A 17939-nucleotide genomic window follows, 5' to 3' on the forward strand; every position below is an offset into this window, starting at 1 on the left:
TTGCATATTCAGTCTGGCAGAAAAATGTATAATCATGCTCCCTAGTTTTAATGTAGTTGACCAGTGCCCACTATTTTAAAGATAAAATTTCTCAGTTGGCAAATAGCTTGCCTCATAACATTTTTTACAATTAGGCACCATTATTGGGGAAAATTACTTGGCAGATTGGTCACTAGTTGATTATTTCCACTCTCGAGCCTTCATGTAAATCGGCCCGTTGAGATTGTGCAACCGCATACAAAGCATTATGAAATTGTTGCTTATTCAATCAGTGATGTCTAAAAGTATGGAAAGTGTATTTTTTTTGCCCCAAAACAACTTTGTAAGCAATAATTTGTTTTTCTTGGTAGGTTATGAAACTGCACGCTCTTTAGCTTTGCACGGAGCACATGTTGTCCTGGCCTGCAGAAATCGAACACGAGCCAATGATGCTACACAGAAGATACTGGAGGAATGGGTGAGTGCTTCCATGCCATGTGCAAGGCTTCACTACACTTATTTAATTCATGTTCACTAATAAGACGATATGGTGACTGCCAATTTTTGGGCCAAGAATCTTCGAATTGCGCACTGAGATTTGAAGACTATTCTGTTATGAAATCCAGCTGTTCAACAGGAAGGTTGGTTTGTTAATGGAGTAAATTTAGGACATTTAAGGTGAGCATCCTCATGAGCATTTTTCTTTTCAAATGCCAGGGGTAATTCCATGATCTGCACTCCCAGTGGGGAAGTCACACTCTCGGAGCATTGGTTGAAGAAGGGATTTGAACGCTGCAGCACTGATTCTGCATCCTCTGCTCCCTGGAAGCATAGCTCCTTGCTGAGATTGCAGAATTACCCCAGCTATCCAAGAACCTCATTAGAAAATTCCAAGACTGGGGTGAATCTAAAACTATATTCACTGAATAGTTAATGTATAAACTGAAATTCATAAGAAATATAAATTCCATGCTAGGTGCAAATTTTTTTAATATAGAATTTGGCATTTTTGGGATGATACATTTTGCTCATCTGATGTATCGAATGTCAGTTTCCCCTTTTTTGTATGTTGGTCCAACTAAGAGGTCCAGCTACAAACCAAATGAACTATCTGTGCACTGTGTGTCTTCATTCTTTGTTTGTTTGAAGTGTTGGACTCCAGTAAGATTTGAATATTATACCAGAAGTGTCGGGATTTGCTGTTCCTGAGAACTGTTATTTTGGTCAAAATGACATGCACAGGTAACATTTTTCTAAATGAATGACATGATCAGGTAAAAGACAATTGGAAGAGAAATGGTTGAAAAGTTGGTGTTGCCCCTTTAAGATCTTCTTTATGTTCCATCGATCTCACAGTACAAAATGTTACTGCATGTTGTCAGGGTAGCAGCATTACAGCATCTCTGAGCTAGTCAGTTATAGGGAGTTACTAAATAATACATTCTTAGCTAATTAGGACAACAAATGTAAACTCCCAAATCATATTGTTATTATACAATGGAGTGCTTTTGTTTGTTCCAATTTGCCATCCAAAAGACTGGCGACATGTGGGAAGAGACAGTAATGGGACTATCCTCTAATATGACTTACATTCCTGCAGGATTGAGTTTTCCTCAGGGGAAATTTGTAAGATACTGTTGCAATAAAAATAAAAATCACTGTGCAGCTACTTTTCTTTGCAGTGCCTATTACTGCAGTTTTGTAAACATTTTTATTAGATTGCCAATTTAAAGAGAGCACTATTGCTTCTTGGGGAGATGTGACTACTGTGCATCTGGTTCTTTTTGGTGCTCAAATCCCAGGGATCTGAGTACCAAAAGGCATTCCGACTTGTTCTGTGATTGCTCACCTTGCTGCTGCAATACTTGTCAGTATTTTGTCATTAGATGGAAAGAGGATATAAGTGGGAAAATGATCATAAAATAGATCATAATAAGGTGGCTCCATTGTAAAGTACATTGGGAGGTTCCGCACAGATGGAATGATATTTGAACGGTAACTACAACTACTGATTTCTGAATTGAAAATGAACTTGAGCTGAAGAGTTTTAAGTTGTGTTTTTTAAAAAAGATTATTTTCTTCTGTTGCTTCCCCTCCCGATGTGTGCAGGTTGACTAGCACTCTGGTTACTTTTGAAAATTATTTTTCTTCCTTCCCAGATCCTAAAAGTGCAGCTAAGCTCAGGGACTTGATTTGTGAGGAATCTTATGCAAACCTATATCTTGACACTTCATGGTGCAATAGGTTCGTACATCAAGGCACCGTAATACATTAAACTGCATTTATTTTGGGAGCATGAAATATTTTCTTTCTTCCCTATTTCCCTGAGCCAGACTCCATCTGCTGCCGAGACCATGTGTAGGGATCTGTTCACGAGAGTATCAGTGACAATTCCCTACCTAATTTCTAAGTCACCCCGCCCTGCCAGTAGTGTGACGTTGATTGGAAACTCAGTGAAGTGAGGGGAGGAAATTGAACCTGCTTCTGATTGCAGCCACCAATGCTGCCTTTTCAGTTGCAATTTCTGATACTTAGTTATGCTTTTTATGAAATTGTATTCTGAACGCACAAGTGTGTGGGATTAATGTTGTCTGTGTGAAATCACCCGTACCTTGGAAAAAAAACTCTGAAAATACACAGCATAATTATTTTCTGCTTTCAACCTTAGTTATTTGGACCTAGAATTATTAACCTTTTCAATCACACTAGATTATTTGTTACTTAGCTGCAAAGCAGGAACGTTTATAAATCAATTAGGTTTGCATCCGTATAATAATTTAATTATAATTAGAGATGTGTTTCGAGCAGAATAAACATGTTAACAATTACTCATTTTCTTATGAAACCATAGGTGTACCGTACAAACATGGTGATGATGAGGCACAGCAGCTAAGCGATATGAATTCAATGTAAATGCATCGGGTTTTACTTGTTTTAATTCCAATGAAAGTGAAATTTTGTATGTCATGACATGATAATGTATCTGAAGGTGTCAAATATTAGTATCAAAAAAAGAACAGGGAAAAGGTTCAAATTCAGTTACAGTAAACAGACTCTGGCTTACAATCTTTTGGATGACAAAAACCTATTTTGGGAATAGTCTGTGAAAATGCTGCAGCTGTGCCTCCTAGCGGCAAGTTTCTTTTGCGGTAGACATGATATATTTACTACAGCCTAAACATTAGCAGTAGAGTTTTGCCTTTTTAATTTTTTTTATTAAAGATGAAAAATGTCATTTTGTCATCGCATTACCAATGACATCATTATAACCTGTGTCTCTAAACATGGCAGAGTTTCTTGCAACGCACTCAATCATGGGGATACTGTGTTGGAAAATGTGGATTTTTGTTTTTATTTTACGTGATTTTAAAAGGGCAAGATCTGAGTTTTAAAAAATAGCTTCAGCTAGCTGTGTTTCTGGATGATCGCTTTTCACAATCCTTTGTTTTGTGACAGCCTGTAGATGACCAATATATATAGCTCGTCAGACCTAGTCACTGTATTTAATTGGAAATGTCTGCCCCAAGATGGGGTTTCAATCTATATAGAGTTACCCAAATACAATCCATTGTTTGTGTCCATGAGGTTCCTCAACATTGGCAGTTCTTGAATTCCATTTGGTCATGGCTTTATCAAAATGTAATTTCCTGTACTATTGGCTGCCACAAACCAGTCGACCTGGAAGATATCAGCTGCGTGATAGAGACTTGTCTCCTGTGTCATTAAAGCGTGACTTGAGGTGCTGTGTGTTTATGGACAAATCTTAAAAGAATCTGCTTTTACACCAAAAAGAGAACACCCTTATAATTCGGAGACTCTTTTGGGGAATATAGGAACAGGAGTAGGCCATTCATCCCCCCCCCCCCCCCACCCCCCCCACCCCAAACTTGTTCTGCTATTCAGTTAGATCATGGCTCATCTGTACTCAACTCCATTTAGCCGCCTTTGATCTATATCCTTGATACCCTCACCTAGCAAAAATCTATCGTTCTTAGTCTATTTTCCACTACTTTTTGTGTGAAGAAATGCTTCCTGATTTCGCTCCACAATGGCCTACCTCTAATTTTAAGATGTGGAGATGCCGGTGATGGACTGGGGTGGATAAATGTAAGGAATCTTATAACACCAGGTTATAGTCCAACAGTTTTATTTGAAAATCACAAGCTTTCGGAGCTTACCTCCTTCGTCAGGTGAGTGGTAGCTTTTTAATTACTTTTTGTATTTATCCATTAGCTGTGTATATGGACACTCACCTGACGAAGGAGGTAAGCTCTGAAAGCTTGTGATTTTCAAATAAAACTGTTGGACTATAACCTGGTGTAGTAAGATTCCTCTAATTTTAAGGTTATGCCCCCTTGTTCTGGATTCCCGCACCAGAGGAAATAGTTTGTCTGTATCTACCCTATAAAATCCTTTTGTCATTTTAAACACCTCGATTAAAACAGTCCTCAGACTTCTGTACTCCAGGGAATACAAGCTAAGTTTATGCATCCTGTCTTCATAATTTAACCCTCTAAGGCCTGCTATCTGGTGCATCTGTGCTGTGTTCCCTTTAAAGCCAATATATCCTTCCTGAGGTGCAGTGCCCAGAACTGAACACAGTGCTCCAGATAGGACGTGACCAATCCATACAACTGAAGCATAACTTCCTCCCCATTGTATTCCAGTCCCTTTGAGATAAAGGCCAACATTCCATTAGCTTTTTAATTACTTTTTGTATTTATCCACTAGCTGCGTATATGGACACCCAAATCCCTTTGCTCCTCCACAGTTCTTAGTTTCTAAACAATAAGAAAATACTCTGAATAGTCTTTCTTAGATTGAAAGTGGATGACCTCACACTGCCCCACATTGAACTCCATTTGCCACAGTTTTGCCCACTCACTGTGTATGTCCATTTATAACTTCCTGCATCCATCTGCACAACTTACTGTGCCTCCCAATTTAATGTCATCTGCAAATTTGGACGTACAACTCTCTATTCCTTCATCCAAGTTATTTATGTATATGGTGAAAAGCTGAGGTCCCAATACAGATCCCTGGGGAACACCACTTGCCATATCCCACCAATCAGAGTCCATCCTCTTTACCCCTACTCTCCAGCTCATACTTCCCAACCAATTTCCAGTTCTCTTCTCTAATTCCTTCAGTTCTCACTTTTGCCATTCCGTTATTGTTTGTTCGGGGCTACAAGGGGCTTTGAGAAATCATACCATATAACTTACATTGGAGACTTAGTTTTCAAGCTTTTGCTCAGAAAAACTGCAAGGATTTTGTATTCTGTTTATTGTGTCAGACCCCCAGTTTATATATTGAATTTGGTTATTGTACTGCTATGTCCTTTTGCTTTGATATTCTGTTTTGTCTGCAAGTAAATCTTACTAAGTAGTTTAGCTTGTACGCAGTGGTCTAGCAGCATGTTATTTGACTGCCTTCTGTGGTGAAGAACGTCGTGGGCATCTTATAAGAACATAAGAAATAGGAGCAGGAGTAGGCCAATCGGCCCCTCGAGCCTGCTCCGCCATTCAATAAGATCATGGCTGATCTGATCCTAACCTCAAATCTAAATTCATGTCCAATTTCCTGCCCGCTCCCCGTAACCCCTAATTCCCTTTACTTCTAGGAAACTGTCTATTATGTATTCTCCATGAAGTGATTTATCAGAACTCATGATAAACTATGAAACTGGGCGTGCTAATTTGTACACTGGAAAATGAAGACTCAAAGTTGTTTGTGGCAGCTGTAGTCCAGTTATAAACAGTCCAAAAATATTGGGCAAAAACCTGAACTGTAACAACTACCAGCCTTTTGAAATTGACTGCAAGCTGGAGTTAGTGTACAGATAGCTGCAAAATCCAGTTTGTAACTTACCTCGGCGTAGATGAATTGTACAAGGGAGCTCTGTACATCTGAAGGTTTTCCTTATTATCTAAACTGCAAATGAATCATATGTTTTAATTAAACCAAACAAAACACAATACTTCAGAATAAATTGAAACCTTTCATTTTTTTTGACTAAGTAGTTTGGATTAAGATTATGGAATCTTACAGCACGGAAGGAGGATATTTGACCTATCATGCCTGTACCGGCTCTTTGAATAGGGCCTGATATATGCGCAGATGGAATTTGTATACTTGTTTTTTCTGTGAACACATTGAATGGAAGCAGAGATTTCCATTGATCTGTGAGGTGCATTTCATAGCTCCTTATGCACTAAACCATGGAAGACTGCTCTGATTTTAGATGATAAATAAGTCTGATTTCATTGCAACTCAGAAATGTAGTAAACAGTGAGGAGCACAGTAACAGTCTTCAGGAGGACATAAATGGTGAAATGGGCAGACACATGGCCGATGAAATTTAATGCAAAGAAGTATGAAGTGATGCACTTTGAAAGGAAAATGGTACAATTTTAAAAGGGGGTGCGGGAACAGAGTGACTGGGGAGTATATGTACACACATATTCAAAGATGGTCGGACAAGTTGAGAAGGCTGTTTAAAAATTCATATGGGATCCTTCTATTTATAAATAGAGGCATAGAGTACAAAAGCAAGGAAGTTATGCTAAACCTTTTATAAAACACTGGTTAGGCCTCAGCTGGAGTATTGTTTTCAATTCTGGGCACTGCACCTCAGGAAGGATGTGTAGGCCTTAGAGAGGGTGCAGAAGAGATTTACGAGAACGGTACCAGGAATGAGGGACTTCGGTTCTGTGGAGAAGCTGGGGTTGTTCTCCTTTAGAGCAGAGAAGGTTAAGGGGAGATTTGATAGAGGTGTTCAAAATCATAAACAGTTTTGATAGAATAAATAATGTGAAACTGATTCCAGTGGCAGAAGGGTCGGTAACCAGAGGACATAGATTTAAGATGATTGGCAAAAGAACCAGAGGCGACATGAGGAAAAAAAAAATTTAGAGCGAGTTGTTGTGACCTGGAATACACTGCCTGAAAGGGTGGTGGAAGCAGCTTCAATGGTAATTTTCAAAATGGAGTTAGATAAATACTTGAAGGGAAAAAATTTACAGGGCTATGTGGAAAGAGCGGGGGGTGGGACAAATTGGATAGCTCTATCAAAGAGCCAGCACAGGCACAATGGGCCGAATGGCCTCCTGTACTGTGTCGTTCTATGATTCTATTGTATATCATTCCATTGAGATTGAAGTTTTGTTTAGAGTTTCATTGCTTTTATGACTTTGTGATGAGTTTAAAAGCTTTGTAGCAGAATTTTCTTTTCTGTGAAATTGCCTTTTAATTTTTAAAAGGCCATTAAATATTTTATTTTAAAAAGCAGGGGAATTTGTTTTTTGTCAGCTAGGCATGTGGAAACTCATGTTTAAGGGTTTCCAAACCAAGCTACTGAGAAATCCACTGAGGTAGAGTTTCTGCTAGCCTGATTTGGAATGTACACACTGTCCCCAGAAGCACACGCTTCACTTACCAAAGCACTTAGGCACGGGTTGGCATTGACCCTCAAGTTTGCTTGTTGGAATTTTATCAGATAAAACATGCAGCCTGCTAGCACGTAGCACTGGCAAACTTCCTATAGCCTGTCTGGGAAGGACTACCTTACCCATTAGGATATTGACTTACAGGGTTATCTCAAGTCAAATGGCAAGCATCCCAGCTCCTAGTGAGAGTTCGATCCTTCCAGTTCCTTTAGTGAGCCAGGTTGGTTCAGTGATTTATCAGAATTCATGATTAACTGTTAACCTTGAATAAGCTAATTTACACTGTGGTCAAGCATAAGTAGTGCCTTGGAGTAACATGGATCTGGCTGAGGTATTGAATTGCGGGATTGTCTTGTGGTATGCTCCAAGGATCAGTGACTTGGAAGTTGGAATAGAGACATAACTCAAAATTTGCTGATGATGCCAAGGTGGGTTTGCAAACAATCAAGACCAGGCTAATCAGGTACAGAGGGATTTGGATAGATGGGGAAGTTGGGCTGAGAAATCGTAAATGAAATACAGCGTCAATAGGTACAAAGTGATAAGACTAGGAAGAAGAATAAACATTGGAACTATAAATTATAATCTACAGAATACTGGACAGAAAAAAACATTATGGCAGATTGTTGAAACCACCTGCACAGTGTGTGGCAGTAGTAAATAAGGCAAACAGGATCTTTGGGGTGCATAGTGCATGGAGTAGAAGACAAATCACAGGATGTGATACTGTGCCTACTCAAGGTATTGATTTGTCCCCGTTTGGAATGCTGTGTGCAGTTCTGGTCACCATATTAGATGAAGAACATCACTGCATTAGAAAAGATGCAGCAAGGGGCTAGCCATCTGATAATTTGCATCAGACACCTGAGCTACAAGGTGAGACAACAGAAACTGAAAGCAACATACCGCAGATGTAGGAATAATAGAAAATACTGGAAACACTCAGCAGGTCAGGCAGTATCTGTGGAGAGAGGAAGGTAGGGTTAGTGTTTCAATCAATTACCTTGATTCTGACAAAATGTCATTGTTCTGAAATGTTAACTCTCCCTTCCTTTCTCTGCAGATGCTGCCTGACTTGCTGAATGTTTCCAGTATTTTCTGTTTTTACTACATAAGCTGTGTTTTCTTTTACACTACAGAAGACAGGGAGGGGATCTTAGTGAAGAATTCAAGATCCATAAGGGTATCGACAGGTTGAACTGTAAGAAATTGTTCACCATGGCCGCGACAACTACACTGGGAATGGGCTCTCGGGGCCAATGAAAACTGATAATATCAGTAATTGTAAAAAGGATCTGGGCTGACATTTGTTGAGAAAATTGACTGAGTGTATAGGCGGTGAATTGTTTTTTTTTCTTTTGGTTGAACTCTGGGGATGGATAAATGGACCAAAATAGTCTTTTCCAGTCTTTTGTACCTTTTGAGTAGCTTAGATTCTCCTGTAGAAGTTAGGACAAGGCAATATATCAATATTTTCAGGGGATTTCCACATTGAAAAGTTTGAAAATCACTGCAGTATATTACTGGGTGTGCTTCCTAACATTAGAGATAGTTGTAATGTGTGTGTTATTTTGTGTTTGCGAAGTGCACCCATCACATAGATTGTTTTTTGCAAATGCAACTGAATAGAAGGATCTGTTTGCAACGTGTTAATGTTCTCTTCTCTTTGTGCAGACCTGGGTATTTCTGGTGCCATATACCAGTAAATTATCATCATGCAAACACTTTTAAAAAGAGTCCTCTGCTCGGTCTTCCTTCCTCTTCCAAAACATACTGAGCTACTGCATAATTTTCAGTTGAAAATAGAGTTAAGAATAATATATCAGGCTGCCAATACAGTTTAATCAGTACGAATATGAGCATTTTTTCCTTAAATACCAGTCATTTGGGATTTCATATTGTTGTGTTACTGATGAATCATTTGTAACTTGGTATATGGAACTCTTTAAATGATTCTCTATTATAGCCTTGTTGTAGTGTATTGAGAGAGCTAATTAACTTTGATTACTGCACTAATATTATGGCACATTGACAGTTGTGCAGATTTATGACCATGGGAAAGTAAACAAATGAAATGCAGGTGCTGGAGCAGAAAGAATAAGCTACTGTATTACAGAACTTTAATTACTAGGAATATGTAGTCAGGAGAGAATCACTTGATTAATTACAGGATGCTAAAGTTTACTGCAAAACCAAAGTATTCTGTAAAAATGATCATAAAACACGACTTCTGTGATTTTAAAAAGAACGAATGCCCATGTGACTCTGATTATTTTTATTTCTAAATATTTTGTATGTTTCTGACTTTATTTGGCTACATATATTTCTCCAAGACAAGTGGGTGTTGTTGGAAGATGCTGGTTCAAGCTTGGAACTATTGTATTTGATCATGAGCTCCTCCCTCCGATTCTTCAGCTTCATGGAAATTTATCTTGTACATGGCAAATAGGGGTAGAAAAGAAAACAGGCTGAAATGGGTAGATAATATGATCCACAGCAAAAGAGGTGAAACAAAGTGAAGAATTCAGAGGAGTGTGTTTCCTACTTCGCACCAGCACTAAGCTTGCAGTATAAACCCGGAGATTGGGTTGGACTGACTCTCAAGTGATACTCCCTGGAGTGGGTAGTCTTGTATTACCTCAGTTTGAAACTACATGGAGTACAAATGCAGTGTGGTGTCAAATCTAATTTACAAAGTGCTCAGGAGCTCCATTGGCTTCCTTTGATGCTTTTTAAACCAACTTGACCTCAAGTTAACTGTTTAGAGAGGTGGAATTCCCCTCTCTCCACAGTCTAAATGTTTAAACTTGTAACTGTTGGCAGAGAGTTCTGTGCATGGATGTCCAGACTTGTGCAGAGCTGTCTCCTAAACAGGACAGTTGAAGTTCTAGCTAGTCAGGAATCAAGCATTGTAAGCAGGGTTGTGCCTAACTGGACCCTAAACTGCAGCTGTTGGTTTCATACTAATGCAGATAACTGCAGTGTAAATGTGGTGGCAGTACTGATTAAGGAGAATATTGCAGTGCTGGAGAGAGAGGATGTACTGGAGGGGTCAAGGACAGAATCTATTTGGTTAGAGTTAAGAAAGAGAGGTGCCATTACAGTACTGGTGTATGCTATAGGCCACCAACTTGTGGGAAGGATATAGAGGAGCAAATTTGCAGGGAAATTAGAGAGATGCAAAAGCCATAGAGTAGTGATAACAGGGGACTTCAACTATCCTAATATAGACTGGGATAACAATAATAATGTAAGGGGCAAAGAGAGGGAGGAATTTTTGAAGTGTGTTCAGGAGAACTTTCTTGACCAGTACATTTTCAGCCCAACGAGGAAGGCGGCATTGCTGGATTTGGTTCAGGGAAATGAGGTGGGCCAAGTGGAGCAAGTGTCACTGGGGGAACATTTAGGGAACAGCGATCATAGTGTCATAAGGTTTAGAATAACTATGGAAAAGGACATGGACCATTCTAAAGTAAAAATACTCAATTTCAGTGGGATGAGAACCAATCCGGCCTGGGTAAATTGGAATCAAAGATTGGCAGACAAAACTGTAATTTAACAATGGGCGGCCTTTAAGGAGGCGATAGTTTGGGTACAGTCTAGGTATATTCCCACGAGGGAGAAAGGTAGGGCAATTAAAGCCAGAGCTCCCTGGATGACACAAGAGATGAGAGTAAGATGAAGCAGAAAAAGCAGCGTATGACAGATGTAAGGTTGATAACACAAGTGAGAACCAGGCTGAACATAGAAAGTACAGAGGAGAAGTGAAAAAGGAAATAAGAGGGGCAAAGAGAGAGTATGCGAATAGACTGACGGCCAACATAAAAGGGAATCCAAAAGACTTCTATAGGCATGTAAACGGATAGTAAGAGGAGGGGTTGATTAGGGACCAAAAAGGAGATCTACTCATGGAGACAGCGGGCATGGCTGAGGTACTAAATGAGCACTTTGCACTGTCTTTACCAAGGAAGATGATGTTGCCAGAGTCTCAGTAAAGGAAGCCCTAGTTGAGATACTGGATGGGCTAAAAATTGATAGAGGAGGTACTAGAAAGGCTGGCTGTACTTAAAGTAGATAAGTCACCCGGTCTGGATATGATGCATCCTAGGTTGCTGAGGGAAGTAAGGGTAGAAATTGTGAAGGTACTGGCCATAATCTTCCAAACATCTTTCAATACGGGGGTGGTGCTGGAGGACTGGAGAATTGCAAATGTTGCACTCCTGTTCAAAAAAGGGGATAAGGGTAAACCCAACAATAAGCCAGTCAGTTTAAGCTCAATGGTGGGGAAACTTTTAGAAACGATAATCTGGGACATTAGCAGTCACTTGGACAAGTGTGGATTGATTCAGGAAAGCCAGCACGGATTTGTTAAAGGCAAATCGAGTTTAACCAATTTGGTAGAGTTTTTTGATGAGGGCAATGTAGTTGATGTGGTGTATATGGACTTTTAAAAGGCGTTTGATAAAGTGCTGCATAATAGGCTTGTCATCAAGATTGAAGCCCGTGGAATAAAAGGGGCAGTAGCAGCATGGATACAGAATTGGCTAAATAACAAGAAACAGAGAGTAGTGGTGAATGGTTGTTTTTCGGACTGGAGGGAGGTGTACAGTGGTGTTCCCCAGGGTTCGGTACTAGGACCACTGCTTTTCTTGATATATATTAATGACTTGGACTTGGGTGTACAGGGCACAATTTCCAAATTTGCAGATGACACAAAACTTGGAAGGGTAGTAAACAGTGAGAAGGACAGAGATAGACTTCAAGAGGATATAGACAGGCTGGTGGCATGGGTGGACATGTGGCAGATGAAATTTAACCCAGAAAAAAGTGAGGTGATACATTTCAGTAGGAAGAATGAGGAGAGGCAATATAAACTAAAGGGCACAATTCTAAAAGGGGTACAGGAACAGAGACCTGGGGGTATATGTACACAAATCACTGAAGGTTGCAGGGCAGGTTGAGAAAGCAGTTAAAAAAAATCTTACGGGATCCTGGGCTTTATAAATAGAGACATTGAGTACAAAAGCAAGGAAGTCATGATGAACCTTTACAAAACACTGGTTTGACCACAACTGGAATATTGTGTTCAGTTCCGGACACCGCACTTTAGGAAGGATGTGAGGGTCTCAAAGGGTGCAGAAGAGATTTACTATAATGATTCCAGGGATGAGGAACTTAAATTATGTGGATAGACTGGAGAAGCTGGGGTTTTTGTCCAGAGATGGTTGTGAGGAGATTTGAATGAGGTATTCACAATCATGAAGGATCTAGACAGAGCAGATAGAGAGAAACTGTTCCCATTGGCAGAAGGGTCAAGAACCAGAGGACATAGATTTAAGGTGATTGGCAAAAGAACCAAAGGTGACATGAGGAAAAACTTTTTTACACAGTGAGTGGTTAGGATCTGGAATGCACTGCCAGAGGGTGTGGTTGAGGCAGATTCAATCATGGCTTTCAAAATGGAACGAGATAAATACTTGAAAGGAAAAAATTTGCAGGGCTACGTGGATAGCACGGGGGAGTGGAACTAGCTGGATTGCTCATACATAGATGGGCCAAATAGCCTCCTTCCGTGCTGTAACCTTTCTATGATTCTATGAACCTAAGTGAAGTGTGAGGAAGCTTAATTGGCTTAGAAAGATTGGCATGGAAAGATAGCTGAAGCACCCTGGACTAATGACTTTACTAATATTCAGTTAATTTCCTTCAGATGGTTGGATTCTGCAGCATCTCATTGGCAATTGCCACAATTAAGTCATTCACATTCCTTATTTAAATAAGAATATTCAGGAAAAACAAGTAGAAATCTGAAAATGAAATTATTTGTGAAGGATTGGTTTCAACAGAACCTCTAATAGGAAGGGACTTAACATTTAGCATTTGATGTTCTCTCAAGTGTCATCTTCACACTGTGTATAGTAGGAAATATAGAACTATAGATGAGGGTTAGGAGAATCTGGAAACCCCCTTTTCAAGCTCTGATTACACTGTCTGCTTTCCAATTCCTTACCAGTTTTGTGCAGTGGAACTTCAGCAATTCTGCTCTTCTCTCTGATGGGATTTCCGTTGGCCCTTCTGAGTGTTTCCAGCATTTACTGTTTTTACTTCACTGTTTGAACTGCAATATTGTAGAATATCGAATAGCCATATGTCCAGATGTTCACTGGCTGGTGACAATCCAATTAAATGTTGTAGAAAGAATCCATATAACCAAAAAACTGATGCTGCAAATGCTGGAAATCTGAAAACAAAAACAGAAAAGCTGGAAATATTCAGCAGGTAAAGCAGCATCCATGGAAAACAAAATCAGTCGTTGTTTCAGGCCTTAAGACTAGTACTAGGATTTATTACAGATAAAGAGCATTTAAAAGGAACACAACAAGGGGAAGGGAAAAAGAAAAGAAAACACAAACACACAAGAAAAGAAATAGAATGACCTATGAAGTGCTTGAGTGGAGAACGGGAGATGATTAAATGGCAAATGTGATGGCAGGAGACAAAAGGAGGCATAATGAGAGAAATCAAATAAATAAAAGACATCTACAAGACACACAGTCTGTCTGAATAGCCAAAGTGAGAATAGGTAGAAAGGGTTGGAAAACCGGCAAGCCGGACGCAGCAGGCTCCAGTGGCCCATGCTATGATTTGGGAAGTAAACTGCTGAGTGGCAATGGGTATCAGAAGGCATGAGTGATGTGGACTTAAAAACAGAAAATGCTGGAGAAGCTCAGCAAGTCAGGCAGCATCTGTGGAGAAAGAAACCTTTAACATTTCAGGTCGAAGACCTTTCGTTAGAACTGGAAGATGTTAAGAGAGTTAAAGTTTTTGAGCAAAGCAGGGAAAGGGGGGGAGGGGGGAGGGAGGAGAGGAAAGAACAAAAGGGAAGGTCTGTGATAGGGTAGAGGGCACGAGGGATTAATGTCAAAAGGGATGATGGTGCAAGGCAAGGAGGGTGGTAATGGGACAGGTTAAGAAACAAAAGATTGATCAGGAGTAGCTGTAAATGGCAGCAGCAGAACCATTATCAGCATTAGCTGTACGAAAAAATGGGAACAGTGGTTATGATCTGAAATCATTGAAGTCAGTGTTGAGTCCGGAAGGTTGTAAAGTGCCTAAACGAAAGATGAGGTGCTGTTCCTCGAGCTTACATTGAGCTTCATTGGAACAGTGTAAGAGGTTGAGGACAGAGGTCAGAGTAAGAGTAGGAAGGGGAATTGAAATGACAAACGACTGGCAGGTCAGGGTCACGCTTGCGGACAGAGCAGAGGTGTTCAGCAAAGCGTTCTTTCCTCCCCATCCTTCCCTCCTCCTTTCACTGGCTCTGTACTTGCTTAAAAACTTTAACTCTTTAACATCTTCCAGTTCTGACGAAAGGTCTTCGACCTGAAACGTTAACTCTGTTTCTTTCTCCACAGATGCTGCCTGACTTGCTCGTATTTTCAGCATTTTCTGTTTTTATTTCAAATTTTCAGCATCCGCAGTATTTTGCTTTTGATTTCGTGATTTGGACTTTGTCACTTCTGGTGCTTTTATAATCTATTGTTAGATATGTATTTTCATTTATATTTTTGCTTAATTTGTTTAAAAAAATAATTACCTTTTTTAGTTCTAATTCAAGATTTTTTTTCTACTGCAGTGCTAGAAATTGTGTGGTGGGGGAATTAAATTGGTACCGTGTGCTTCATTGGAAGTCACTGTTCGTGGATTGTCAACAGTCAATTAGACCTGATGTTTCATTTTACAGCAAAGCTCCCTCATGAACAAGAACAGTGAGTGGGAAGGAGAGCCACGTAAGAATGAAAGGGACAGACTAGAAGAAAAGACCAGGAAGGAATTGACTAACCATCACCCACCTGGCCAATCCGGAGAGGGTTATGGTAGATCCAACAGTGTTGCAAAAATATTTCCAGCATTGTCACATCAGGTGTGCAAACTGCAGAGTGTAAGCCCCACACTTGTTGTGGAATCTGTTACAACTGTTAGCTTGCATATGTAAAGGGAAGTGTTGAATTTCACTCTGTAGTTACTGATAAAAATATCACCTTTTTATTTGATCCTGAGCATTTAAAAAAAGACTCTGACCAATTTAAGTAGCCACAACAAAGACTTATGCACCCTGGAAATTCAAAGTGTTTTTATTTTTGTGATTTTTGAATGAGAATTTGACTTGTTTTGATCATTGTGGGAGCACCATCACCACAAGGACGGCAGCATTTCAGGGAGAAGGCCCACCACCACTTTCAGGGCAACTAGAATGGGCACGTGTGGTCTCCATGCCAGTGTCACCCACGTCCCTAGAAGAAATAAAAATAAAATTATTTTTACAGTTGATTGTATAATTTTTTTTTAGTTTTATGTATTACAAAATGCTTGATACAAGCAAAAATATAGACTGAATGCACCAACCTAGGAGTGGGGGAAGGCATGCAATGCATTGAGTTACATCAAAACTACAGTACAGAAACAAGCCATTTGGCCCAACTGGTCTGTGCTGGCGTTTATGCTCTACACGAGCCTCCTCCCTCCCTACTTCATCTGACCATATCAGGATGCCTTTCTATTCCTTTCTCCCTCAATGCCTGCCCAAGAGACAGTTTAAAACATTTTTTTATCTGAAGCATTCCCCACCCCCATCTCTGGATGATGCTATCTGCGACATCATTCAAATTAACCATAATCCCCAGTACCTTTTTAAGAAAATATAACTCACTCCTTAAATCACTACAAGTGCACATACTGCAAGAAGCAATCCTAATTGTGAAAGAGATTTTTGTGTGTGAAAAGTCACAATTTTTTTCTAAAACTGTCCTTGAAATTTACTTGCCCTGGGTAACAGGAAATGGTAAATTTGGAGTCATGATTTATATTAACCTACGATGAATTATCTGACATAAATCTCCCCTGGAGCAGAGCAATTTTCATAAAGCAGCCAAATAAAAGAAATTAATATGTAGGAATTTGCAATGATTGTTCCAGTTGCTCTTTAGCCAATTTAACACTGTTTTGCCTGTATTGATCTGAAGTTAGTCTTGACTAATAACATTTCAGAAGATTAGTTTGTATGAATCATTTTTCAACTTTTATTTTGCTTCTCTTTCCAAAAATATCTTTGAAATGCACAACATTTCCAGTGGAGAGAGTAGGCAAATTGCTGTGAGGCTTCCTGTCATTGAAGGGTTTTCAATTAGCTCTTGGAAACATACAAAACACAGAAAGTTAACATGCAGGTACAGCCAGCAAGTAGGAAGGCAAGTGGTTTGTTGGCCTTTATTGCAAGGGGGTTGGAGTTCAAGAGTAAGGAAGTCTTGCTGCAATTGTTCAGGGGTTTGGTGAGACCACAGCTGGAAGGAAGGATATACTTCTGGAGTCATACCTAGCACAAAGGAAGATGGTAGTGGTTGTTGGTAGCTAATCATCTTAGCCCTAGGCCATTGCTGCAGGAGTTCCTCAAGGCAGTGTCCTTGGCCCAACCATCTTCAGCTGCTTCATCAATGACCTTCCCTCCATCATAAGGTCAGAAATGGGGATGTTCGCTGATGATTGCAGAGTGTTCAGTTCCATTCGCAACCTCTCAGATAATGAAGCAGTCCGAGCCCGCATGCAGCAAGACCTGGACAACATCCAGGCTTGAGCTCATAAGTGGCTAGTAACATTCGTGCCAGGCAATGACCATCTCCAACATGAGAGAGTCTAACCATCTCCCCTTGACATTCAATGACATTACCATCACTGAATCCCCCACCATCAACATCCTGGGGATCACCATTGACCAGAAACTTAACTGGACCAGCCATATAAATTCTGTGGCTACAAGAGTAGGTCAGAGGCTGGGTATTCTGCGATGAGTAACTCACCTCCTGACTCCCCAAAGCCTTTCCACCATCTACAAGTCAGGAGTGTGATGGAATACTCTCCACTTGCCTGGATGAGTGCAGCTCCAACAACACTCAAGAAGCTCGACACCATCCAGGACGAAGCAGCCCGCTTGATTGGCACCCCATCCACCACCCTAAACATTCACTCCCTTCACCACCGGCGCACAGTGGCTGCAGTGTGTACCATCCACAGGATGCACTGCAGCAACTCCCCAAGGCTTCTTCGACAGCACCTCCCAAACCTGTGACCTCTACCACCTAGAAGGACAAGAGTAGCAGGTACATGGGAACAACACCACCTGCACATTCCCCTCCAAGTCACACACCATCCTGACTTGGAAATATATCGCTGTTCCTTCATCGTCGCTGGGTCAAAATCCTGGAGCTCCCTTCCTAACAGCACTGTGGGAGAACCTTCACCACACGGACTGCAGCGGTTCCAGAAGGTGGCTCACCACCACCTTCTCGAGGGCAATTAGGGATGGGCAATAAATGCCGGCCTCGCCAGCGACGCCCACATCCCATGAACGAATTTTTAAAAAACTTCCTTAGAGGCGGTGCAACAAAGGTTCACTGGATTGATTCCTGGGATGAGAAGGTTGTCCTATGCAGAGAGATTGAGTAGAATGGGCCTATA

At 40.4% G+C, this 17939-nt stretch overlaps 1 protein-coding gene across 4 annotated transcripts in view; it reads left to right on the forward strand.

Annotated features, from left to right (window-relative positions):
- The window catches only part of wwox (WW domain containing oxidoreductase), a 734210-nt gene that overhangs the window by 79224 nt on the left and 637047 nt on the right, over positions 1-17939 (forward strand). For all 4 annotated transcript variants that reach the window (XM_067998151.1, XM_067998152.1, XM_067998153.1 and 1 more), the window contains exon 5: positions 351-457. In XM_067998151.1, coding sequence (XP_067854252.1) covers positions 351-457 — 107 coding nt within the window. The remainder of the gene's footprint in view (positions 1-350; positions 458-17939) is intronic.

Source organism: Heptranchias perlo, chromosome 16, assembly GCF_035084215.1.
Source record: "Heptranchias perlo isolate sHepPer1 chromosome 16, sHepPer1.hap1, whole genome shotgun sequence".
Classification (NCBI taxonomy): Eukaryota; Metazoa; Chordata; class Chondrichthyes; order Hexanchiformes; family Hexanchidae; genus Heptranchias; species Heptranchias perlo.